Below are 24,426 nucleotides of genomic sequence, written 5' to 3' on the forward strand. Positions count from 1 at the left end.
GCAATTACCTGGTAGGATGTAGTAGATATACGGGAGCTGTATACTGTTGAAGCCATTTTTCTGCTTGAGTGGATCTGACGGTAAAGGTCTGGTTTTCTGCTCGTATAAGAGTCTCCGACGACGGTCAGGCTTGTAACTACAAGGCTACTGATCATCATCGCTGACTCTTTTTCCTCACATCAACGAACCAAATGCCCGAGATCAGTCGATACGCACATGCATAGTACACGGCACGACGTGTTGACTCCAGCCTCCGCCATGCTGCTCCTCCCCGAAAGCGATACGTTTGGCAGATCGATTGCATTGCCGAATACTGTACCACCTCCTTACCGAATGGTATCACTGGAAAGACATTGCCCATTCAAGTGCCGAGCAGGCAACTATGAGCTCGTTAGTTGTGCCTTATAGTAGCTAAATGAATAGTGAGCCTGCCTACAGCTCGGCACATCGAAGGCACAATGAGACATGGGTCATGCATGCTTCGCCACGAGATCGCAACTCGCAATACATCATAGCTGAGGGTCTCTCGTCAAAAGGTAGCCTTATGTGTAGCATCAGGTCTCTGGGACGCTTGCAACAGGCCTCAGAGCCGAGCATTCTCCTCAATAACTGACCCAATGCCTCTAGTGAGAGGCTCTTTGAGATCACTCAGCAAAGGTGTCTGCGAAATAAGTAATGATAGAAGGCTGGTTGCTTTCTCAGGCCAGTAGGAATCTGAGTGCAATCGCCGATTCGCCATCTCATGCATGTGGTCCGCGTGCATATGCAGAGCCTCAGCCCACTTACCGTTGATCTTGACGTGGCAAAGATACGTTGTTTCGAATTCCGAAGTCTTCCACAGGCGTCCCAATTCGTGTCCTAAAAAGCGTCTCGTGTTCGAGCCCTGCAGAAGTGGGTAAAGAATTGATTGCTAGTGTGGAGGTGTGCTGCACTCATGTCAGCTCCTGGGACGATCTTCCGCAACCTTTACGGATCAACCTTATAGACTACTTTGGTCGGCTCGAACACCTTGCTCACACTTGAGCCTTCAGCTGACATCGTCTCTGATACAGGTCAAATCCAACGCAATCGTGGCCTACGATGTACTTCGTCCTTGCTGCTGTTCTTTTCACTGCTGTCTATTGTTTTGATCGTTTCTTTATACCCATACATTCCCAAGATGAGCCACCAGTGATAACCTCCTCCATTCCTTACATTGGACATCTCCTCGGCCTCTTTTGGCATGGAACACGTTACTACCAAAAGATCAGGTGATTCTCAGGACTAGTGTTTAAGCGGTGGAATTTGTACAGGCAGATGCTGACCCCGGACTCCTAGCGCCAAGTGCAAGCTGCCTATCTACACTTTACGCATGCTGAATGGAAAAATTTACGTTGTGACATCAATTGACTTGGTCAATGCTGTCAATCGTAATTCAAAAGTCCTGGCTTTCAACCCTTTTATCGCCCAGCTTGGAAAACGTATTACTGGTCACAATGACGCTACGAGCCGAGTAGTTCAGCACAATCTTAACGGTGAAGATGGACCAGGTTACGTTACTGAGATTCATGATTCGACGGTAACAAGTCTAGCTCCCGGGATAAACCTCGAGAGCATGACAGCAGAAATGCTTTTGCAGGCGTCGGTCCAATTTGACAAGCTTGATCCTGGCGGAGAGGTAGACTTGTTCGCTTGGATAAAACACATGGTCACCTTGTGCAGTACCAGAGCTATATACGGCGTGAACAACCCTTTTAATGAGAGTGAAAAGTCCTGTGTAGAAGCCTTCTAGTAAGTGCTGACTACCAACATCGTTCAGAGGTGCTTGAATTAAGCATTTCCACAGGGAGTTTAATCAAGACCTCAATACACTTATTGTGGACATTCTGCCTACCGTCTTCGCACCAAAAGGTCATCAAGCTCGCAGGAAACTCGGGCTTGCCTTCCAACGATATTTCGAGAAGTATGATGCAAAGCATGCAAAGGGTGCTGCATTAATTCAATCAAGACATTCTCTAAATACCCGCTATGGCTTAGATGCTTGGAACTCTAGCCGCTTGGAAGTAGGAGTGCTGCTTGGTATCTTGGCAAACACTGTCCCTGCTATCTTCTATATGATCGTGCACGTCCTATCAAACCCCAATCTCCTGCGCGATATACGTATGGAATTGGATATGATAGCAGTATCACTCGGAGGCGACAGGACCCGCTGTCTAAATATTCTCACCATGCGAGAGAGATGTACGCTCCTGCACTCGACGTTACAAGAGGTGCTACGACTTCATGCGCTGGGGTCCAGCGTTCGCTACGTGCGTGAGGATATTGTGCTGCAAGACCAGTATCTGTTAAAGAAGGGCATGATTGTACAAATGCCAATGGCTGTCACGCATTTAGATCCTCAAATTTGGGGTAGCGATGCTGAAAGTTTCCAGCCGCGGAGGTTCCTTAAGCTGCCAAAAAGTAAGGAGTTCAAGACGAACACTACTGCCTACCGTCCGTTCGGTGGTGGAGCATCGCTTTGCCCGGGCCGACATTTTGTTACACTAGAAGCTATGGCGCTGACTGCTTTGTTTGTGTTGAGGTATGATGTCGTGCCAGTGGATGGGCCTTGGGAGATTCCAAGGCAGAAACAAGAGAGTATGGCGACGAATATTTTTCCACCAGAAAAGGATGTTCGGGTCATGGTCAAGCGAAGGAAAGGGTATGAGCATGTCGTATGGGATTTCACTATGGAATAGGGAGGATGATAATGAGATGAAAGAACAAATCATAATAGCAACAGTAACTTAGCACTTCGCTCGGTTCATTACTTATACATGAACACACCCCTAGCACGGACCCGATTAATGAGAAGACTAGGAACGGTAAGCTCCAAACAGCCTAGAATTGTCTGCTCACTAGAAAATCGATAGAATAGAAGCCCACATCGAACTTGGCGACTTTGAGAATGCTGACACATGCAGTCCCTCAACAGACTCTCAAAGTCACACCATCAGATTCATAGTTTGGTAAAGGTGAGACCTGCCTACTTGAACTTGTTGTCAGTGCGATACGTCCCGTAGATCACGAATCCTCTCCATGAAGCTGGTAGGGGAATCCCCTTAATAATTGATCTCTGCACATTTACACTACACAAAGCCTTTTCCTGGCTTATATGTCCATTCATAACAGATTCAATGCCTCCCAGTTTTTAGATCTACCTGCACAGACGCCTTAGTGGGCGATTTTCACAATCTTTCGCGTCAGACTTCTTGCTATCCTTTTTGCTCTCTTTCTGCTAGGGACGTCAAGCAATCGAACTTCGACGATGATTGTGGCAGAATACGATACCGCCATCCGGACCGACTCTCCAAAGTCTTCACGTGAACCTACAAATTTTCCGGCCACTTCTTCTCCGCTGCATAGCTTGTCAAATCCCTGATTCAGCAGCTTCAGTCTCTTGAGCTCTACTGACAAAACGTCTAGCACTGAGAGCGCTCCTGCGTTGTCGTCAGCCTTTCCGTCATCAGCTACTATAAGATCCCTGTCTAGTCAGCAGCTCCTTCCGAATGAGCACTTCCACTGCGCCTCTTTCTAACAACAGCATAGACTCTCCCATCGCGACGGACGAATCGACTAGCAGCACAAGCGATGACCCGGTTATCACTTCGCTGTCCCCATGCGGGCCAAGTCATCCAGCGTGGCTCTCCTCCGGTGTTCACAAATACCTTTGCTGCTTTGACAACAAACCAGAGACCAAGCACTAATTTTCAACACATTCATAATTCACGAGAAATGAGCCTTGGCGCTTGCCTCGCACGTGACGGGCTATGGATTTCCTTGGGATAGAGTATGTCAAGCGGTTTTATTGCTCCATGTGGAAGTATACGGACGTAGAGCAGTATGGCGCAGGGGAGCGTGATCATGTTTGCTTAGGGGACGAGTGCTAATTGTGTGAAGGGTACGAAAAGATGGATATGTACATGCGGGTCATAGTCCTTTGGAAAGGGGTCACGTAAGTTGGAGGAGCCCATGTCTTGTGTGACGGTACTCTTAGAATTTCCAGAATAAGTCATTTTCTGCATCGCAAATTGCAGTCGATAGCACCATACTTTTGATGTAATGCATCTATTGGGGATAGACCTATAGTTCGCTGTCGAGAGCAAACGACTTATGATCGATCAGGGGCCAGATGTCTTAGATAGCGCCGGAGTTAACGGGCTTAAGATGATGTTGGCGTCTGGAAGTAACTTTATGACTCCGAAAAGCGGCCTCTTAATGGGCTTTTCCAATCGCGTAACGTGTTCGCAGGTTCGATGGACTTCTCCTCCCCGAAGAAAGGGTTTCCAAAGAAGAGATGCGGTGTTTTAGGTTGCACGGTGAGTCGAAGATCCTCCCTACAGCTTGATCAATCCACTAATTCTCACCACAGGGCAGTGTGGGGCAGCGTTTCTCCCTTCTCTTGGCCGAACATCCACATTTTGAGCTTGTAGCGGTGGGAGCTTCTGAACGCTCAAGTGGCAAGACATACAAAGAGGCAACAACATGGAAGACATCGGGCTCAATGCCAGAGAACATTGGCGAATTGACCGTCACACTGTGCGACCCGCAGCATTTCAAGCATTGTGACGTTGTCTTCTCTGGCCTCGACTCCTCTGTTGCTGGTGAAGTTGGTCAGTGCTACGGAACCCAGCAATACAATAGCGCTTACAGTCGACCGTAGAGGATAGATTCTTGAAGGAGAACATCCCAGTGTTCTCAAACGCCAAAAACCATCGACAGGACCCATCAGTACCGCTCGTCGTCCCTACAGTGAATATTTCGCACCTAGACTACATCAAAGTTCAGAGAGAAAGTAATGGGCTTGATAAAGGCTTCCTCGTCTGCAATTCCAATTGCGCGGTCATCGGCATAGTCATCCCATTAGCGGCCATACAAGCCTCGTGCGGAGCGATCGATGGACTTAGCGTGGTCACCAATCAAGCAGTATCAGGAGCGGGCTTTCCGGGACCCAGTATGATGGAGATGATGGACAATTGGATCCCGTATATCTCTGGCGAAGAAGACAAAATGCAGCCTGAGTCGCGAAAGATTCTTGGGCAGTACGATGTGGAGGGCAAAGCTCTGGTGGACAGGACGGACCTGAAGGTCTCAGCGACTTGCAACAGGGTAGCTGTGACAGACGGACACGGAGCTTGCGTGTCTGTACGGTTCGCAGATAGGAGTAAAGTCCCGTCTGCAGAGCAGGTGAAGCAAGCGATGAAGGATTATGTATCTGAAGTGCAGAAGATGGAATGCCCGTCTGCACCAGAGAAGGCGATCGCCGTAATGGAAGAAGCCGATAGACCGCAGCCAAAGCTTGACAGAGACGCGGGCAGAGGATACACCATCACTGTTGGTAGGGTCCGAGAAGATCCTAGCGGATTCTGCGATATTATTTTCACGGCATTGAGTCATAATAGTAAGTAATCCCTCCCAACAAAAGCATATCGCCTTGCCGTTACTGAGACTCCTTCTAGCAGTCATAGGTGCCTCGGGCTCCTCTATATTGAATGCGGAAGCCGCTGTTCTGAAAGGCTATCTATGAGAAGGTCTCGGCGGTTGAAAAGTTGTTTTATATACCCCTTGAGCGTACAACTCATGTACATCACCGTGATTGACTGAGATCCTAAAATTTAGAAACATCAAGCTCAAAAACAGTTTGCGTGGAAGCGTGCTTCGTTGCCTGTCCTTGGAGACTAGGGCTCGCCTTTCTGGAGACCTAAGGTGGGATTTCATTCACCGTCGCCACCAGGCAGTGTTGGTGAATCAAAGTCCTTAGCGCCCGGTTCTGTAAGATTCCTTTTTGTGCGCTCAACACATTTCCTTTCAACCTTTCCCCCTCCTCCCTCTCTGTGAACCGCGTGATTTGTGTACACACCAAGAAGCTTGCAAGATCATCATAAAGATCTTGTGCAAGTATTGGCATACAGTTTGAGTGAGATCGAGTGAGGAAAGGCTTCTCATTCTCTATCCGACTCTGCAGAACACAACAAACAAGCAGCTCACGCTTAACACTTAAGCAACCTAAAGTAAGCTCACAGCTTCTGATCACGCGTGGAAGACTGGAGACACTGATATTACCATAGACAACAGAAGAAGATGGCGGCTGCAGTTGACGGAGCCGCTGGGTGGGATTCAGGAGGTAAGATCAGATTCATCTACTCCTTCTCGCGTCATAGAAATCAACATCATTTCTTACTTCATCATCCATCTTCAGCCACAGATAGATGTTCATCCTTGAGCTTCTAGGCCCCCCAAATTAGCTAGTATCAGCTAACATTGCTCTCTCGTAGCGAATGATGCCTGGAACGCAGGGAGTGCCGCCACCGGTGGTGACACCTGGAATGGCGGCGGCACTACTGCCAATGATGAAACCTTCGGCAATGGCAACGTTGCTGGAGACCCGGAGACCAAAGCCGATGGTGGTGACTTTACGTGCAACTTGTGTGTGACCTAATTCATCCGAGTAATATGCTGATAGAAGTTCAGCTGCCATGAGCCCGGACACAAGGCTCGCGAGTGTCCTAAAAAACCAGAAGGCGATAATTCAGGAAATTGCTTCAATTGTGGCCAGCCTGGGTCTGTCTCTTCCAATCCTCCATCATAATCACTCCGCTGAAATCGAAGATTATAGGCACAACAAAGCAGACTGCACAGAGCCTCGCGTCTTCAAGGGTACCTGCCGCCATTGTAACAAAGAAGGCCATCCTGCTCGCGAGTGCCCAGACAAGCCGGCACAGAAATGTAAAAATTGCCAGGAGGAAGGCCACGAGGTGAAAGACTGCAAGGCAAATAGGAAATTTGACCGGAGCAACATTTCGGACGCAGACCAGGAGACTGCTTGGAATGCACTCGTTAAATCAGATGAGGGGAAGGACATGGAGAGTATTCGCGATGTGAGCTTTCTCAAGACATCTTTAAAAACATTATCGCTAATGTGCTGACTAGGCCTTTGCTATCTACACGAAAGCTTGTCCCGATGCAACTTACGAGGAGCTCGAAAAGGCTTTTCGCCAGAATGACTTCAATCTACATCTTGTTGCAATTGTAAGTTAGACGTTTGAGAGTCAATATTGCACGAGAGACGGCTAAGCAGCTTCTGTAGGAAAAGGAACTACCAAAGACACATACCTACATTAGCCTTCAAGGCGAGTTGGACAAGAAATATCAGGCAGGATTCTACTGGGATGCTGAGCCAAAGCGTAAGAAGATGTTGGCTGTCTGGCCTAGCACTCCTGAAGAGAATCTTGAACGCCTCAAGGAGGCTGGTATGCCTATGGAGCGTTTGATGCCTAAGTGCCACCGTTGCGATGGTGACTGAACCTTTTCGAACCCTTTGAGTTTACGTATGCTGATTCTGATGGTAGAGCTTGGGCATGTGGGAAAGAATTGCCCCGAGAAGGAAGCAGATGTTACGGAGGGCGCAGCAGAAGGCGAGGAGCTCCTCCGCCCTGATAAAATCACAATCGCTTGCGCAAATTGCAGCGAGCCAGGTCACCGTGCTCGTGATTGCACAACACCTCGCAAGCAAGCACGTGGGCCTATGACTTGTCGTAATTGCGGGTATGTTGATATCTTACTTCACACAGGCGATTCATCACTCTAATGATTTGCAGTCAAGAAGGCCACAAGAAGGATGATTGTGACCAGCCTCCCGACCTGTCGAATGTCGAATGTCGCAAATGTGGTGGAAGTATGTGCACAACTCCCTTTGAACCTCTCTCTTGACTAACAAATTCAAGTGGGTCATTTCTCAAAGGAATGTGAGAAGATGATCTGTCGTAATTGCAACGAAGAAGGTCATGAGAGCAAAGAGTGTGATAAGCCTAAGAACCCGGAGAATGTTACTTGCCGCAACTGCGACGAGAAGGGCCATTTCTCTCGTGACTGCCCAAAGCCACGAGACTGGAGCAAAGTGGAATGCTCGAATTGCCATCAAAGTACGTACCTCCAGCTTTCCTCTGTCGTAGGACAAGCGACTAACATTATATAGTGGGCCATACCAAGGTTCGCTGCAAGGAACCCCCGCTGAGGAAGGAGCTGCCAACGGTGGCTATGGCGGCGCTACGGATGGAGGATACGGCGAGACAGCTACCCAAGCTTCTGGTGGTGCTGAAGGTTGGGGCACCGGTGGCGCTCCAGCTCCCGAGGCCTCCCAGAACCTCGGTGGATGGTAAGAAGCGAACGACATGTCTCTCACGCTTGGTTCAAGCCTCCCAATGTGATGATGAATATTCAAGAGGTGATTTGATCGACGAAGGTCGGGTTTGTTTGCTGAAAGGAGGACGATAATGAAGTTGTACCAAGCATCTTCTTTCAAGCAAAGCTTCATATGCACAGAATTTGAGACGGAACGCAGATGATGGAAGAAACTCAGGCGAACACAATAGCACAGGTACCAGCAGAAGAATACAGAAAACTAGGCGATCGATAGTCAGGTAGAATAGAAAAGTGTCTCACAGTCTTGCTTTGCTTTATCTACCCGATCTAAACGTCTTGTCGCCTGCATTCTCCTGGTATATCCTACTCACCCATTCACATAAAATCACCAGAACCCTAGTGCCCCCCCCCCAATCACTCTACCCACACCCCGACGCCTTCGCCACTTCCCCCCTCCCCATCCCCTTCAATAACCCTTCCACCAACTACACCTCCTTCTCAACGACCCCGCCCTTCTCCCCAACCACAGCACTACTCCTCCTCCTCCCTCCTCCCCCACCAGCACTAAGCACACTCCCCCTCCGTTCCGCCATATCCGTATCTTCATAACTAATCAATAGTTCCCCATTCTTGCCATACCGTCTTGGCTCCTCCTTCGCGATCTTCACCACCGTGAAGATCGAGTTGCATTTCAGGAATATGGAGTCCATTTCCTCCAGCGAGCGGTACGCTGTTTCGGGGTAGAAGAAGTAGACTGTGGGGACTATGGCTGCGTTGCTGGGGTGGTGTTAGGAAAGGGTGGGGAGGAGTGGAAAGGGTGAAGGGGAAGGGGGAAAACGTACATTACAGCAAAGATAATGTAGGTTTTGTAAGTGATACTCGCGAAACTGACGGGCGTGATCATCACGACCATGAAATTGAATGCCTGCATCTAGTCAGTCTCCCTCCTCATTCCTATTTTCCACCCATCCACATCCCCCCTCGCCCCCTTCCTCTAACGAAAAAAATGAAAGGGAGGCTGAACGTACCCAATTCGCGCTCGTACTCAGCGCATTAGCAGGTGCCCTGATCCGCAGCGGCACGATCTCCGCCGGGTACAACCACGTCATGCCCAGCCAGCCGATAGCGAAGAAGGTGTTGAAGAGGAAGAGGAACAAGGCGCTGACGATCCCAGGGTTTTTGCCGCCGATCGAGTTCATTGCTGCGAGGATCACCATGGAGAAGGATTGGCCGGCGGCGCCGAAGAGCATGCTGTTGGGTGTCGGGTTAGATTGGGGAGTTTAGTGTTTGTTTGGGGATAGGGGATGGGAGAGAGGAAAAGTGAGGGATAGGGGGTAGGGGGTAGGGGGAAGTGCTGAGGTGGCGGCAAGGGGGTGGGAAACTTACAGCTGACGACGGCCGAATTTTTCAATCGTGAAGACGGCGATCCAGGAGGCGAGGAAGTATTCTGTAGGTAATTGAATCAGCTATTCATGGTCCCGTAAATTTATCATCATCGGTCGTCTGGGTTACCTGTTCCATTGCATGCGGCCAAAATTCGCGGAGTAAGTCCCTTTAGGCCAATTTGATTCTGATAGATCGTCGGCGCGTAGTAGGTGATGAGGTTGATGCCAGATATCTTTTAATTATCAATAAGAGCTCTTCAAAAAGGTAAGATCAACCTTTGATAAGAATCTATATTTACCTGCTGAAACACCTGGTTGACGTAGGCCAGCGCAGTGCGATGCAAATGCCGATTTTCGTCCATGGTGAAAAGATCCTTGAACCCTCCTTTCTCCATTTCAAGCACGGTGTCTTTGATAGCTGACATTTCGCCTTCGATGTAGCTCTATCACAATTTATTAGATACTTGCTTAAGCGAGGCTAGGTTGGTGTAACGAACATCGCTTTCGGGCAAATTGCTCAATGCTGCGAGTACGCGAGATGCTTCGTCTTCTCTGCCCTTCAGGACTAGCCATCTGGGTGATTCAGGTAAAACGAGAACAAATACAAGGATTATTGCGGCGAAAAATATTTGGAAGCCGATAGGGAAACGCCACGTGACTGTCCCTTCGAGGAAGGAAAAGCCAAAGTCGAGCCAGTAACTGATGCAAATACCACCTGTAATCAGAGCTCCCTGTAAGGATTCAGCGCCTTGTCCGCGAGATCAGAAGATGGTGAATGAAGACTCTACCTCAATCATGACCAGCATGCCTCGTCGGTGAGACTTCGAGCATTCCGATTGCCACGTAGGTACCGTGGAAGTGTTAAGGCCGTTACCATATCTTGTCGTCGATCAGTGATTGGCTCCACCCGCTCAAGAATCGGGAGTTTGACTGACCCTGTGATAATTCTACCGACAATGAATTGGGGCAAACCATAAGCAGAACACATGATAGACGCGCCGACAATCATGATGGAAGATCCGAGGAAGATAGTCCTCCGGCGACCGAGAATGTCTCCAACCCAGATGCATGAGATAGCGCCGAAGAAGCAGCCAACGTTGTAGCTAGCCACAGATATACCTATCCAGAAGCATCAGCATGAATCATCGCTTACAACTTGGGGGTTTTCAGACCTTGAATGGTGCCTCGGTGCGTACTCTGAGCTTTATTCAGCCCTTGCATTTCTTCGGTTGCTTTCGTCGCGTCGATCTGCGGGAAAGTCTTGGTCTGCCTATTGTGTAAGCATTGTTTCTTGTACATACCGCGACATAGACTGCAGTGGACGTACAAATGCCTTTCCATCTAGGAGGCCACCCATGACACCCTGGTCATAACCGAATAATCTTTTCGTTTGTCAGCTCGCACTGCCGATAGTTGGTGCATTCTTGCTCACAAAAAGTCCAGGCCAGCAATAAAACCAATGGCGATTTGGAGCTTGGTGCCCGTAAGGCCCAAGTACCGTTTCCCAAACATATTGATAGATTTATTATTTCAATGTTGAGATGTAGGAATTGAGGCAGAAGCGATGCCCAAGATTTTGAAACAGATAAGCCGGTGGTCAAGACTACATATATATTTTTACGGGGTGCGAATTCGATCAAGGATCTGATGCCAGAACCAGGATAGCTTAGACAGCTTCGAAACACGGAAGTGAATTGATAAATGCCCCGGCCAAGAGGTTGCTAATAGCAGTGACAATGGAGCCCGAACAGGGTATTCGATATGGCTACCACCTCGGCACTTAGCTGTTGAAGGGCTTATCTAGAGTCTGCCGGGATAGATGTTGTGTAAATTCTGTGTATATGTGGCTTAGTTCCAACGATCAATTGAGGTCGCACCACTGCTTGAGATCTCGTACACGCTATGAACGGGAGTGTTTGTTTTGCCGTGCGTTTTCCAAGAGAGATCAACAAGAGAGACACGCGACGAGATGCGTCTTGACTCTATTGAGAAGATGGGGGTTCTGAGGGAATTTCGATAAGGAAAAGGACGCGAGATGCAAGATATGCGAAGACGCATGTGGTTGAAAGGATTGCATGTCTCAAGGGCCCTCTCTCGAGCACGACGTAAGTAGGCTGCATGGCCACAATAAGCGTCCATATCAGACATCGAATCGGAGAGGCAGCGCATCCGCCTCCCGAGATAGTCCCCATGGAAGTAAGGACCTAGTATCGTGTGGAGATGCGGGGGGAGGGAGGGATCTACTCCTCTGGTTGAAAGGAGACTATTTTAATTGGGTGGCACAGCAAGCTTGCAAGCTTGAACGCAGTCGACCTTCTTGACTTGCGAAGCTCCAGGCCATGCACGGGAATGATTCAGGTAGGCGTCCCAATCGGAATGCACACCGGCCATGCCGATCCCAGGCATCTTGGAGTCTCGCCATCAACGTTTTCTGTCTCAAGTACCACGTGTCTGCGCTCCTCCAGCTCTGCTATCATCCTTCTCTGCGTCAAGTGTTGTCGACAGCACGGAGCGTCAATGGCTCAATGCGCCGGCTTGGCTTCGCCGTCAAGATCGAGATACTGAGTTGGCAACCGGTTGAGGAATCACGGGCGCTCGTTATATGTCTCAAACCTCGAGAGTATTGCCTGTTCGAGTTAGGAGTGACAACGGGCTATAAAACGATGACTCCTCCATTGCCAATGCGCTACGCCAACTCGTGGACGCAATTGCTATACAAATGATGTGATTGACGGCTCAAAAGCTACCATGCTCTTTTGTCGACCACGGCTGGATCTCACTGCGCCAAATAAGAAGGATCAATGATCAGCGAGCTCTCTTGAGTCTGTGCGGAAGGAGTTGCTAGGCCTACTCGAGGTATAAAGTAAAACATGATAAGACGGGTCAGTACTGCGTGTATGGGAAGAAAATTGGAGAAATCTGGGGCAGTGCATGTTAGATTCAGCGATCGATCGAAACGCCAACATCCTTGCGAAACAAAGAAGCGAGCTCAGTGTTTGACAGGTTATGTTATGTTACGCTTGTGGCAACTCCAACACTTGAAAGAAGACTTCCTGCTGATGTCCATACTATATGCTTCGATAACCGATACTTTTTGCCGCCTACATTGTTGATGCATACTACCATAACAAGCAAATTTCTGTAATCAGCACATTCACATTATACTCCGTATTGGTGCGACTGCTTCTCGGTATAATCGTGAGCCATGTAAGTAAGCAGTGAACTGTTTTGTTTTCGAATTCCAGGTAGAAAATCTTGCAAAGGCCTTCATACGTTCTTGCCTCGACTGTAGCGCCTTAAAACATCTTTTCTTCCTGTCCTAACTGTTCCCCATGCGTATCAGGGCATAGATCCCCGGCAATACAGTACCCTTCAAGATGGTGTTTTTGACAGAGGCCTAGATTGGCTTTAATGAAGCCATTGCCGCTGGCATTCTGGGTGTGGCGATCATGCTTCGGTTTTCTTTTGGGTCGCGCTTGGCTGGCGACAGTATACGAACGCTCTCTTTACGAGGGGGGAACAATGGTCTTCTTGCTTACGGTCACTCTCTTTGCGTGGGGAGGAATAACGGTCCAGCTGCGTGCGATCATCCTCCTTCCAAGAATTATGATCGACGGTCTTTCGTCGACGCTCCGACTTATTATTTTCGAAGACATTATACCCAGGTCGCTTGGTATTTGGTATTTTTGACTTTGTATCAGCCTTGGAGTGACATTCCTGGGCATACTCTTTCGTTGTCCTGCCAACATCAGCTTCGTTTAGATCGATACCCTCGCCTTCCTCGCTCTCCATATCATCTCTTTGACCTGTGTTGGCATGATGTTCATTCGGAACATGAATTGAAGAGATTCTAAACGACACTTTGGGCAACGGGCCCGTGAGAGAATGCCGCCTTGGGTCACGATGCATGTCCACGTTGTTGCAGATCGAAGGCCGTGTGCTCGAAGGAGCTGGTGTACTTGCCATAGGGTTGTTTGCTGAATACATTTGGAGGTCCACTTCAGCCTTGGCAGCTTTGGTAGCTCGTCGTTCCGCCTCTTCACTGGACCTTCTACTGGCGCGAATAGAACTTTTCATATCTTTGGTTGTCGCCTTGATCTTTTCGAATGACTCCCTCACAGCACTGTTGACCAGGGGATACAGTGTTTGGAAAAGCCCTTCCATATCTTTAGCACAGCTTCTATTAAATGACTCCACATTCTCATTGTGAGCTCGCGCGTTACGCAGGTGATGGGAGATTTCACCAAGTGCTCTTTGTAGCTCCCCGGAATGTTGTAAATTCAGTGAAGCCTGCTGCGAATCCAGTGGGGCTTGCTGTAGGCGTCGTTAGCGCTCGCTCAAGGATTAAAGAGCCATCAATGCGTACCTGGTTGTTCGAGGCTGACCGTTCTAAATTTAAGATTCTACGGACATGGACTCGGAGCTCCTGACATTCAGCCTCTTTAGCACGAACTTGCTCCTGACGTTCCGCCTCTTTGGCACGGAGTTGCTCTTTCAAGTCATCATTCTCTGTACCTTGATTGTCTTGCGCCGTTATCTGCCTTTTGAGGTAGTCAAGTTGAGCACGATGCTGAGAGTCGCTGCCTCGTGCATCATGTCTGGAATGGTCAAGCTGCTGTTGAAGAGAAGTATTTTCGACAATTTTGAACTCTAGTTCCTTCTTCAGTGTCAGCGTCTGATCGCTGTCGACGCATTTCTGGTCTGTAAATGCTTGCTCTAACATCTCATGTTCCAGTCTTAAGTGCTCGTGACGGCTTTCAATGTCAGCGTGAGCTGCTGAGAGAGCATTGTGTTGTTTCCGCATAGTGTTCAAAGCGAGTTCAGCTTCCCAAAGTTTGAGTTGAGTAGCACTATGCTTAATATCTTCTTGCTGCTGCTCTACGCGCTCCTGCCTGGTCTGGACATCTCGGACGTCAGCAACTGTCATGATTGCATGCTTGAAAAGATCTACTATCGGTCCTAAAGCGGATGAAACGTCTTCTTCGTCACTAACAGACGAATCTTCTGCTTTCACATCCAGCTTTGACTGATCATCAGCCTCGGAAACTCTACGTCTTTTTCGACTAGCTTCCTGGGAAGAGACTGCCATATTGGAGGTATCATTTCCCAGAACCTGAACGCATTAGCTACAAGTGTGCCCTTTCTTTGACAAATGTACTACCTCTTGGGAAAGACTAGGAGATCCAATGCCACTGTGAGGGCGATATCCTATTCTCATGGATCCCTAGAATACCAAGGGTTTGTCAGCTGAACCAGAGCCCAAGACAGGTAAGGTGGACAGGTCTACGCTTTTGGTGTCCCGATCACTGCTTTGTCCTTTTGGAGGTTCAGCATTTATCTTGAGCGCCGACTTCCTGGACTTGGATGGCATTTCTTCGTGCTAAAAGTACGCTTAGCAACAATCTAAGACTACACTTCTTGCTGTTTTCAAGCACCAAAGGGCTTTTGAGCCAACGCTGGTATATCGTTAGCTTACGGATTAGCGGGTAGGTGCTGCCGCTACATAGTAATAAACAGTCAGCGTTTGCGTATTGATGCTAGGGTACGCCTGTGGGGAGGTCAGTCAGTCAAGACATAAGTTGTTCTTTGAAGACTTACATCGAAGATTGATCGCCACGAAATCACACCCTGCTTGCGTTGGTGATCGATACTCTTGAAATGCTGATCGTCCTGTCTCAAGTCAATTTGAGGGGCGAAGTGGGGTGTGTTAATGCCTGTTGCCTAGGTGACTGACCAAATCAAGCGGTGTCATCATCGCTTGGTGATGAGAGTCTAGCCCTACAAGTCTTCCAGACACAGGAATTACTGCTAATTATGCAGTGCGAATCTCGTGATCTTGGCACAACCAATGGAATTCCCTTTCTGTATCAGTTAAGCCACATGCCGGAAATCGGGGAGCGAGAGGCGGATAGGGTGCAGTCGAAATTCACTTCAGGAGCCCATAAATTCCGATAAGAGCAGCAGGCACGATGGATGGATTCGCATTCCTATTTCGCCAAAGCGAACCATCAATCCTCAAACTTAGTAGTCATATAATTACATCGTGTCACATGAATCTGTGGCCTATTTGCAAGTTATGCATGTCCTCATTCATTATCCACCAGCACGTTGCGCACATATGAGGAAAGTTTCCTCACCCCCCTTGCCATATCTTTACCATAGACACACTTATAAGTCCTATGATGACAATTGTCATCATGGTGATAGCCATAGCAGTAACAATAGCCTTTAGGATCGAATTGACATATTAAGATATGCGAACTTATGCAGCCCCATGGTAGACATCAATCATTGTGATGTAAGTTTTTATGAATGTCAGCTTTTCCATCATAGTAGTTGCAGCAAAGAATTGGTTCCTATACAGAGGAACAACTCCATCCTAATCTATCGGGGGCCCATTTCTGTTACGGGTCCTGCCTTGGCAAGCACACGAAACTTCAATTAAGAATTCCAGCGAGTGGACGAGGAATTGCGCCAGTCTCGTACCTGAATCTTTCACTGTCAGATTTCGAAGCCATAGAGTGTGTAAACGTCCCACGACGTCATTTCTCGATCTCCCGCTCCAGATCCTTGCGGTGGCACATCTCAGATAGCTTTTCCTCCAGATCAGATATCTTATTGATATATGAGGAGGCAGATCGTTCACTTTGTTTATCCTGCTCCATGAGAATTGTGATCGCAGACGTCTTCTCCTTCACTTTCTTCACCAAGGACTCGACGTCTTCTTCGTAAACTCTCTTCTGATTGCACGCTATTTCTTTGTATTGTTTCAGTTCTGTTTCCAATTTATGGATTCGAGTCGGATCCCTTTCCTCCGTAGAAGCCAGTAGACCCTGCAGGCGATCTACTTCACGAGATTTGTCTTTTAGGGCTGTTTTACAGCTTTCGTGAAGTCTGGCTTCCACTAGGCATTGTGATTTAGTCTCTCTCAACTCACGGCTGAGCCGTGAGTAGACGGCGGGCATAAAGTCAGACACCATTTTTAACATGTTCAAGACTGCGGGTGCCGTTTTGTCGCTGTCACTGTCGCTGATCGCACCCTCCCGGTCCGCTAACTGTACGTCGTTCTCATCGAGATCTTCGACTACTATCGGCGTAGGTGCTTGCGAAGAAGACGGTGTTGAATTGTCCTTCCCGATGGCTTCCTGAGTTGTGTTCCGAACAAGGCCTGATGGCGTAGAAATAGAACCATCGCTCCTCGTAGTAGCTGGCTTTGAATCTGTTGAAGGAGTCCCTGGCGGGGACAACAAGTCATACTTCTGTTTGTGACTGGTGCTTGATGGCCTCGCATATTTCAGCGTGACCACTAGTGACTTGGTGCCTGTGCTTTGAGTGGTGTTGTCTACCATGACACGTTTTTTGGGTCGCTCAGACTAGTAGGTCAGCCTTTGAATTGCGTGATCCGTAGAGTAGATTGCTCCTGAGATACTCACATAACCATTCACATCGTCTTTCACACGTTTGGAAGGAGTAGCGTGCCTCTCAGGTTTCGGCGCAAGCAGGGATGCACTATCACCTGCTATCCTTTGGTGGTAAGCAGTTTGCCCTCCTTTTAAGGCGACAAATTGCATATATTTCTGGAAAAGTGAGCTGATAGAAGATTGGGAGGATTCAGTACTTCATTCTACGACCTTCGAATCTACTGGTTCCTTCCATGCCTTTTTTTCATCAGCCAGAAAAGCTATCAATTTTTTACAAGAAAGAGTAGTACCAAGTAGCACAAATTGAGAGTACCCTGCTTAATTGATGGATATGCCTGCAAGTCAGCACGTGATGTACGAGTATGCTGACAGGGTTAAATCACTCGCGCAATGGTAGACCAAGGTTTCCCACTTTTCCGTAGCTCGTCAATATTCTCTAGAACTGCCTGTGACTATGCGACATTAGAAATCGACTTGCGCAACTGCAAGGTGTCTTACAGGTCTGAGCGACATGTTGACGACCTTGTTGGTGTTTTGATAGCAGGTTGTTCGGGGGATATCGATTTGACCCGCACGTTCTGTTGATCTTCACGTGTTACGACAAATTACACTGATCCCCGTCCAAAAAGGAAGGTCCATCCTGACCAAAACTAAATTTGCCACCACTGATAGGGAAAGAGCAAATTCACATTACCGTTGGCTAAATGCGTCTTCATTAAAATCTTGAACCGAGACCGAAATCGATCTCTAAATATAGAGAATGCTTTTGTGGTAGAGTAAACGCGAAATAGTTTGCAAGGTATTGCAATTTGGCCCCTGTTTTTTCATGTCATACTACACCGTCACATGTAGCTTTTTGCAACCCCAACAAAAATATCCTATCTCCGAATCTGATTGACTTTTTCGTACATTTTGCGAGCAATTTTCATGACTTCCAAATCAGTGCCATGAACTTTCTCGCCATGCTCATACTTACATCTGGACACAGGAAGGAGGCAGTCGCCTTTCACATGATAATGGTGGCAATAACGCTCCCGACGTACTCTTTCAAGAGACTTGAACAAGCTGATAAGACCGTTCCGGGAAATCTCACCCTCTACATTGTCGAGCACATTGAGCAGGTGGTCAGGTAGACGAATGCCATGGTCGTCTTTACATTGATCGTCATCATCAGGACAACTATTCTGGATGTGGAAGGTTCGACATAGGCTTATGTTGGAGGCAGTATCAGTTGCATCGAATCGACGACGTCTGAGCTCCTCCCCAGAGCGGGAGCGTTCGTCGTGAGGGCGGTAGCTATCAATATCCTCTACTTGACGCCTGTCTTTGTCATTTGGTCTCCAGGTATCAATTATCGAGCCATTCCTTGTAGTCATCATTCCCGAAACACCATCGGAACCCATTTGCCGCGGCCCACTAGGGGGGTCGACCTCTCTTGTCTTGTTTGAGGAACCTTCGTCAGGCTCATATCCAGAGTCTTTCGACGGTATAAAAGTTTTGCGTTGAGTTTGTAGGTTACCTGAGGCTATACCTATGTTTACAGCCGAGTATTTGCGAATCGGCGCTTTGTTTTGTCCCCCGGATGGGGTCGTTGACACGTCTCCGACTGTTGGAGATCCCTGCGGTGGTATTAGCACAGGATTTGAAAACGGGCCTCGCGCCTTACATGGGTCGATGTGGTCGTGACTTGTGATTGTAAGCCTTGAGCAGTCAATCGCCTTCTCGGGTCCTTCGTGGAGCTGTTGGTAACCTGCAAGACTCGTCAATATTCTCCTAAGTAATGCTTTTCATATGGTTACATTTTCAGCCACATGGCTGTTGCTACAGACGCTCGCTACAAGATCGAGTATTCCGCTTGTGTGGTTTTTAGCATTTTGCATGAGAGTCGCGATATTTTCCAAGATCGTTTCATCATCTCGAGGTTTTGTTGTGTGACGACTCAGACATTTTTCAAGCTCCTCATGAACTGCTAAGCGATACGTCTGATGGACTAGACTCGCAGCTTCCGCCCTCTGGGAGCAGTCTTTTTTAGGTTCTCATTCTGAGTTATCGCGCTGCCTAAGGAAGATTGAATTTGCGCTATCCGCGACTCGACAACGCCCTGTTAAGCATCAGTATCCTGACCTGGACTGATCTTGGAAAGATCGCATACACTTAGCCCCTGAAGATGTTTGGAAATAAGAGAGGCATTGTTTTGTTGGTGTTTTGTGAGATCCCCCATTTCCTTCTCGTGCAATTCCTCGCTTTTGGCTAGTCGCGCTTTCAACTGAATGATTGTCTGTTGGTGTCCAATGGCTTTTTCTACCATGTTATCTTGGTCAGCAATTCTGTCATCCACACACTTTGTCAATTGAGAATGTTGCTCTTTCAAATCAATTAGTGTTGTCTGCTCGTCCGACAGAGCTCGTTGACATTCGCTCAAGGCCAGCTCCAGACCGCAGATTTGCGATCGATTCCCCTGTTCGGTCAATTGCCACTGTTCCTGCTTGTCATTCAGGTCTTGCATACAACGAGCATGTTCAACTTCCTTTATTTCCAACTCCTTCTGGGTATTTTTGAGTACACTATCAAAGTGTGACACTAGTGGTTTTACCGCCACTTTTGAAACTTCCTCAGCTGCAAGCATGATTGAAGCCGAGAGAGCAGCTGCCAGATTATCTTTGGTTATGCTACTGTTCACCTTCGAAGTCGTCGTGTCTCTCCCACCGATAGGCAGGCCACTTGCACGTGAGCACGCTCTGCCGTCGTCTCCCAACGCCATAGTGATTGCTGATGGAGAAGGTAGAGAGCTGTCGTGACTGTCACTACGTTCAGTCATCGATGTTGGCGTTAAAGCTGCTTGGCCAGGCCTTGCATGATTATCATCATGTTCGTCGCCCATCTGCAAGTAATCTTCGCTGGGAGGGGCAACTGTTTTAGCAAGGGGCGTATCAAATGCACCACCTGACACCAAAGCACTGTGACTTCCCGGCTTTCTTGCTTTCTTATTCCCCCGAGTTGGTTGCTTTCTGACGCCTGCTATTGCAAGAGGCCTTGATGAAGCAGGTTCAAACTGTGAAGTCAATATTTGCACAAGGTTACAGTCCCACATTACATACTTCGCCTGTACCGTCATCACTAGGGCACTCTATTGAGAAGGATCGCTTTCTGTTGGCCGAGTTGACTGTTGAGCTTGACATGGTTGGGCTCGATTGATTAGAGAGGAGGCCAGCTTTGATCGACACGGTGCCGTATTTCTATCAGCCTCAGCTTCAAATCCAAGCACACGAGAAACAAAGACTTGTTACGTCTGAAATTGGTGGGGTCTTCCACTTCTACGTATCATGAGCTTGGAGTCATACTTCACCAGTGGAGTCTCACGAGATAGTAGACATTCAGGCTTTTGGGATTGATATTTGGGTAGGCCTGGAACGGTAAGCTCGCAAAAATGGCAAAGTGGCAGCGGACCTTGAGGTACCTCAGTGATCTTACTCCAAGGTTCACCAGCGCACCTTCGTATATGGATGCTAGCTAAGTCTTCGCTTGACTGGGAGGAGTCAGTATGAAAATTAAGTGTGAAGGAGACACAGGCAATACCAAAGCGCGACTCATCTTGTTAATTTGACTGGTAGGAGGGAAAGCGTTGGAACCTGGAATCAATTAGATTAAGGGGACAACACATACGAGCTGTGGCTGTCCAACCCTGCAGTCAAGAACCCGATCTGTCATAATTCACTTTTATATCGCGGGAAATACCATGCAGCCGAAATAGACTAGGGTGCGAACAGGGGACGATCATCTGAGGGCTCCACACACACGTGCAGGGATTCAAGAAGTCTTTGACTCTTTGTCGCCTGAGCGCGCTTTTGGCCTATCGAAATTTATGTGTACGCGCGTTGTACTGACATGCACTGCAACAAGGCAAAGAGAGCTGCCTGTGTCACTCAACATTGTCAATAGGACATCAAGCGGAGTGGTGTCAATATGGATGATAGGCTGAGCCAACCCGTTGCGCTAGTGGGTGGCTTGCATCTCGGTGAGGCTGTAGCCCGTGGGACCGTGTGCTGCACCATCAAAAACTGACTCACGACTGTACCTTATGTTCCGGGAGGTACATCTTGGCTCAAGTTCCGATTAATGATGGACGAACGAAAGGCGAAGGTGGCAAACTTGTGTGATTGTGATCGTACCTGCAAACTGTGAAATCATTTGATCGGGCCCCTTTGGTCTGACCTAGTCTATACTATTCCAGCCCCCCTTCTCGTCCTAACGCCGGTAGAATCGTTACGAATTTGGCAAATGGCAACACATCGCCCATCTCTTTAATGCATGATACCATTGACAATGTTTGACCCAATTGTCGCTCCAGCCCCAAAGATAGCTAAAACTCATTAGCAAAGAATGTTCTAGATTGCTAGCACTGTGAACATACTAGCATTCCCAAGCTTCTTGCCGAACTTCTTTCCATGCTCTTCAAATTTGCTTGGCTTTCCGGGAGTAGCGCTACTGCCGGCCTGACTGACGTCTAGTGGCATATTTCCATAGCTGGTCTGGGAAGGTGTAGGTGGCTGGTATGGTCCCATCTTGTTTTTCTCGTCGATGATGGCGACATAGCTCCGAGGGAATATGCCTTCTGAACCGGTCCGTTCGTTCCTTCCCTTTGCCCAGTCTGCATTCATGAACTCGGTGATGAAGATGCGGTCGTGAGGCACCACAGCTAAGTCGCCGGCGTCTGTGGGATGGTATTCGTAGAGTGCTGTAGCAGTCGCTACCGAAGCGGCTGAGGCATATGCAGGTGGAGGGGCGACTGGCGAAGGCGAAGGTGCATAAAAAGAGATTTTGTTTTTCATTGAGAGAAGTATTGGCCGTCTGCTTGGCAACTTGGCTGACTGGAGGTGATGGTAGATCAAGGTCGACAGGGGCGGGAGTGGCCGCTGGACTCGATATAGGCGCATGAAGGATAGTCTGCTGTGGAAGCTGAGATAGGAAGCTTGCGAGTTGCTGCGGAGTGATCACGCTTGCATCTGTAAGATACTCAAGCTCCTAAGATACTGTCAGTCTACCCAGTCTCGAAAGAGCCACACGTTGCACATACTGTACGTATCGTGCGAAGTGATCGATTTGTGATCGCCGCTTTTTGCTCATCAATGTCAGGCATGACGGGCGGAGTGCCTGGAGACAGGAGGTCTCAGATCATCCGATGTAGTACAGCCACTCGACTAAATGATGGGGTGGGGTACAGGATCTCGACGTAGGTGAAGGAAAGACGGATGTTGCGTCCTTGTCGTGTACTCTTAGCCTTCACACGGGGAGTGCGCGGCTTATGATACCCAAGGGATTAGCTTGACCGCGGACTGAGTCGCTCTTGGCAGTTCTCGCCTCATTCGGACTAGCGCCTTCCTAATCCAGGTTTTCCAAGTTCGTTATCGTGCCAAGCTTGTCATCGTGTAATAATATTCGGATGACTGATTATGGCACAAACGCTGGACGGCAAGGTGGCCATAGTGACTGGTGGTTCGAAAGGCTTAGGTGCTCAGATAGCTAAAGAGTTAGCATGTCGTGGCGCCAAGGTAAGTGAGCTTGCTACTGTGGCCCTCTACGAGATTGATATGACTTTGACGCGGCAAGGCTGAAGGTTGTCATCACCTTCACTTCACCAAACAGTGAAAAGGGTGTTGATGAGATCATAGAGCACATTTCAGCTCTGAAGAATGGGTCCAAAGCTATCAAGGTTAAAGCAGACTTGCGAGACTTAGATGCTCCTGAGCAGATAGTCAAAGAGACTTGTCGTGCTTTTGGAGACTCAATTGACATACTCGTTAACAACGCTGGCTATCAAGTCACTAAGACGCTTGCTGAAAATACTCCCGAAGATTACGCGGCGACTTTTGGTCTCAACGTGCGGGCTGTCATCCTGCTATCTAAAGCCGTGCTCCTCCATCTTCGGTCACCAGGCCGCATCATCAATATGAGCTCTGTGGGCGCAAGAGCTGGGTTTGCGGAATTGTCACTCTACTGCTCTTCCAAAGCAGCACTTGAAGGACTCACAAGGTCTCTTGCTGCAGAGTTGGGACCTGCCGGGCACACTGTCAACGCAGTAAATCCGGGACCCGTTCCAACTGATCTGCTCAGCGGCGTCCCCCAGCAGATCATTGATTTCCAGAAAAGTACAACACCGATGCAATACCGACTTGGTACGCCTGACGATGTAGCTCAAATAGTCGGCTTTCTGGCCGAAGAGAGGAGTCGATGGATAACTGGCCGGTGTTTATCGGCCAGTGGAGGCTTTGCCATGTATTAATAAATTGATACCTGTAACAGTTCCTGCGGCTCCTCCCAATCCATTAATTTATTCACTACAGCTATGGAAACGGTGGCTAATCAGGTCCATGTCTTGTACTACAATGACTTGTTTGTATCACTTGTCTAACATGGCCAATTTACTACATTCTCATTGTTATCTCATCAAAACTCTCATCTTTACAGCGGGACTTTCTATCAATTCCACATTTAACATTTCATCTGTCCCACAGTCATTTTCACAGACGAAATTCACTGCAGTGATTGACCAATCTCAAGCGCCTTGAGTGGGGCCAAAACCCATTGTTTGAAAACCTGCTTTTTGCAGCGATGAATGCCATGCGGCTCTCGAAGAAAAGGGAGAAGATACTGCGTGGCGAATACCTAGCTGATATCGATTCGAGCTCAGACGAAGACTCTGGAAAGGAAGAGGAAGAAGATGTCAAACCATCAATGGATCAAGCAAAAGTCCGATCGTCTATCTCACCATCCATGATATTTTCATACTATCTCGAGATGCCCGCTATCACAGAAGACCAGCCTCGCAAGGAACAAGATGCGCAAGAACCCATACTCACTACCTGCTACCCCAGTCCTCAGCCTTGCTCAAGAAGATCTAGCACGACCCTACCGTCATTCGGCCACCACGAGGCTTTAAGAAATCGAAATAACGTCCCCGACAAGGTACGGCCAGGCAGCTTCACAAAGAAAGTCAGGAATTTCACCCAACGAAGGATTGCGGGCATTATGAGGAGCCCTTCAGTCCGCTCCGTGGCTCCGTCACTGATAGGAAAGAAATCTCCAAGCGCATCTTCGGGTGAGCGGACGTTTGAAGACAACAGGTTGCATCCTGGCAAAGAGAACGTTTCAGAGGACAACCCTTCGCCTTACGGGGCAGCTTCTGTGTTTGAGAAAGGGGACGCCCCTCGAATCACCTCTCCGGATCTATCGAACGGAGAGACTTTGTGGCCGGGACCACTTTTACCAAGCAAGGTTTACAATCCTCTCGTAATCGTTGCTCGGAGCGAGAGTGTTACAGAAGGGCTTGGTCGAAAGCATGCAGACGAGGGGGATGCATGTCAAAGACCTCGAGATAATGAGGAAGAGAGACTATAGTAGAGCGTTGTGTATAATATGGATACTGGGATAGAAGATGAATGCAAAGATTTTGGAACCGTGCA

At 48.4% G+C, this 24,426-nt stretch overlaps 11 protein-coding genes across 11 annotated transcripts; 4 read left to right on the plus strand and 7 right to left on the minus strand.

The window, feature by feature from the left end:
* Positions 1-1,351: 1,351 nt before the first annotated feature.
* KY384_006152 (uncharacterized protein) lies at positions 1,352-2,717 on the plus strand (the record flags this gene model as incomplete). The annotated part of the gene is made up of 2 exons (XM_044814648.1): positions 1,352-1,695; positions 1,826-2,717. The coding sequence occupies 2 exons, from the start codon at positions 1,352-1,354 to the stop codon at positions 2,715-2,717; spliced, it is 1,236 nt and encodes a 411-aa protein (XP_044668798.1).
* A 1,557-nt stretch (positions 2,718-4,274) lies between these two features.
* On the plus strand, positions 4,275-5,545 carry KY384_006153 (uncharacterized protein; the record flags this gene model as incomplete). The annotated part of the gene is made up of 4 exons (XM_044814649.1): positions 4,275-4,337; positions 4,391-4,631; positions 4,682-5,419; positions 5,478-5,545. The coding sequence occupies 4 exons, from the start codon at positions 4,275-4,277 to the stop codon at positions 5,543-5,545; spliced, it is 1,110 nt and encodes a 369-aa protein (XP_044668799.1).
* A 554-nt stretch (positions 5,546-6,099) lies between these two features.
* On the plus strand, positions 6,100-8,177 carry KY384_006154 (uncharacterized protein; the record flags this gene model as incomplete). Its single annotated transcript, XM_044814650.1, has 9 exons — positions 6,100-6,142; positions 6,294-6,425; positions 6,490-6,896; positions 6,949-7,047; positions 7,106-7,313; positions 7,368-7,563; positions 7,617-7,668; positions 7,912-7,940; positions 7,994-8,177. The coding sequence occupies 9 exons, from the start codon at positions 6,100-6,102 to the stop codon at positions 8,175-8,177; spliced, it is 1,350 nt and encodes a 449-aa protein (XP_044668800.1).
* Positions 8,178-8,645: 468 nt separating this feature from the next.
* On the minus strand, positions 8,646-9,410 carry KY384_006155 (uncharacterized protein; the record flags this gene model as incomplete). The annotated part of the gene is made up of 3 exons (XM_044814651.1): positions 8,646-8,937; positions 9,003-9,085; positions 9,189-9,410. 3 exons carry the CDS (start codon positions 9,408-9,410, stop codon positions 8,646-8,648), a joined length of 597 nt encoding a protein of 198 aa, XP_044668801.1.
* A 242-nt stretch (positions 9,411-9,652) lies between these two features.
* On the minus strand, positions 9,653-9,907 carry KY384_006156 (uncharacterized protein; the record flags this gene model as incomplete). Its single annotated transcript, XM_044814652.1, has 2 exons — positions 9,653-9,778; positions 9,845-9,907. The coding sequence occupies 2 exons, from the start codon at positions 9,905-9,907 to the stop codon at positions 9,653-9,655; spliced, it is 189 nt and encodes a 62-aa protein (XP_044668802.1).
* A 787-nt stretch (positions 9,908-10,694) lies between these two features.
* On the minus strand, positions 10,695-11,951 carry KY384_006157 (uncharacterized protein; the record flags this gene model as incomplete). The annotated part of the gene is made up of 2 exons (XM_044814653.1): positions 10,695-10,811; positions 11,859-11,951. 2 exons carry the CDS (start codon positions 11,949-11,951, stop codon positions 10,695-10,697), a joined length of 210 nt encoding a protein of 69 aa, XP_044668803.1.
* Positions 11,952-12,992: 1,041 nt separating this feature from the next.
* On the minus strand, positions 12,993-14,634 carry KY384_006158 (uncharacterized protein; the record flags this gene model as incomplete). Its single annotated transcript, XM_044814654.1, has 2 exons — positions 12,993-13,859; positions 13,912-14,634. The coding sequence occupies 2 exons, from the start codon at positions 14,632-14,634 to the stop codon at positions 12,993-12,995; spliced, it is 1,590 nt and encodes a 529-aa protein (XP_044668804.1).
* A 1,453-nt stretch (positions 14,635-16,087) lies between these two features.
* Positions 16,088-17,116, minus strand: KY384_006159 (uncharacterized protein; the record flags this gene model as incomplete). The annotated part of the gene is made up of 2 exons (XM_044814655.1): positions 16,088-16,918; positions 16,979-17,116. The coding sequence occupies 2 exons, from the start codon at positions 17,114-17,116 to the stop codon at positions 16,088-16,090; spliced, it is 969 nt and encodes a 322-aa protein (XP_044668805.1).
* A 728-nt stretch (positions 17,117-17,844) lies between these two features.
* On the minus strand, positions 17,845-20,145 carry KY384_006160 (uncharacterized protein; the record flags this gene model as incomplete). Its single annotated transcript, XM_044814656.1, has 4 exons — positions 17,845-18,585; positions 18,796-18,978; positions 19,119-20,018; positions 20,065-20,145. 4 exons carry the CDS (start codon positions 20,143-20,145, stop codon positions 17,845-17,847), a joined length of 1,905 nt encoding a protein of 634 aa, XP_044668806.1.
* A 1,206-nt stretch (positions 20,146-21,351) lies between these two features.
* Positions 21,352-22,103, minus strand: KY384_006161 (uncharacterized protein; the record flags this gene model as incomplete). The annotated part of the gene is made up of 2 exons (XM_044814657.1): positions 21,352-21,834; positions 22,041-22,103. 2 exons carry the CDS (start codon positions 22,101-22,103, stop codon positions 21,352-21,354), a joined length of 546 nt encoding a protein of 181 aa, XP_044668807.1.
* Positions 22,104-22,416: 313 nt separating this feature from the next.
* On the plus strand, positions 22,417-24,361 carry KY384_006162 (uncharacterized protein; the record flags this gene model as incomplete). Its single annotated transcript, XM_044814658.1, has 3 exons — positions 22,417-22,515; positions 22,581-23,165; positions 23,534-24,361. The coding sequence occupies 3 exons, from the start codon at positions 22,417-22,419 to the stop codon at positions 24,359-24,361; spliced, it is 1,512 nt and encodes a 503-aa protein (XP_044668808.1).
* Between the last annotated feature and the right edge of the window lie 65 nt (positions 24,362-24,426).

This window comes from Bacidia gigantensis (genome assembly GCF_019456465.1).
Source record: "Bacidia gigantensis strain McMullin 20006 chromosome Unknown contig_246, whole genome shotgun sequence".
Classification (NCBI taxonomy): domain Eukaryota; kingdom Fungi; phylum Ascomycota; class Lecanoromycetes; order Lecanorales; family Ramalinaceae; genus Bacidia; species Bacidia gigantensis.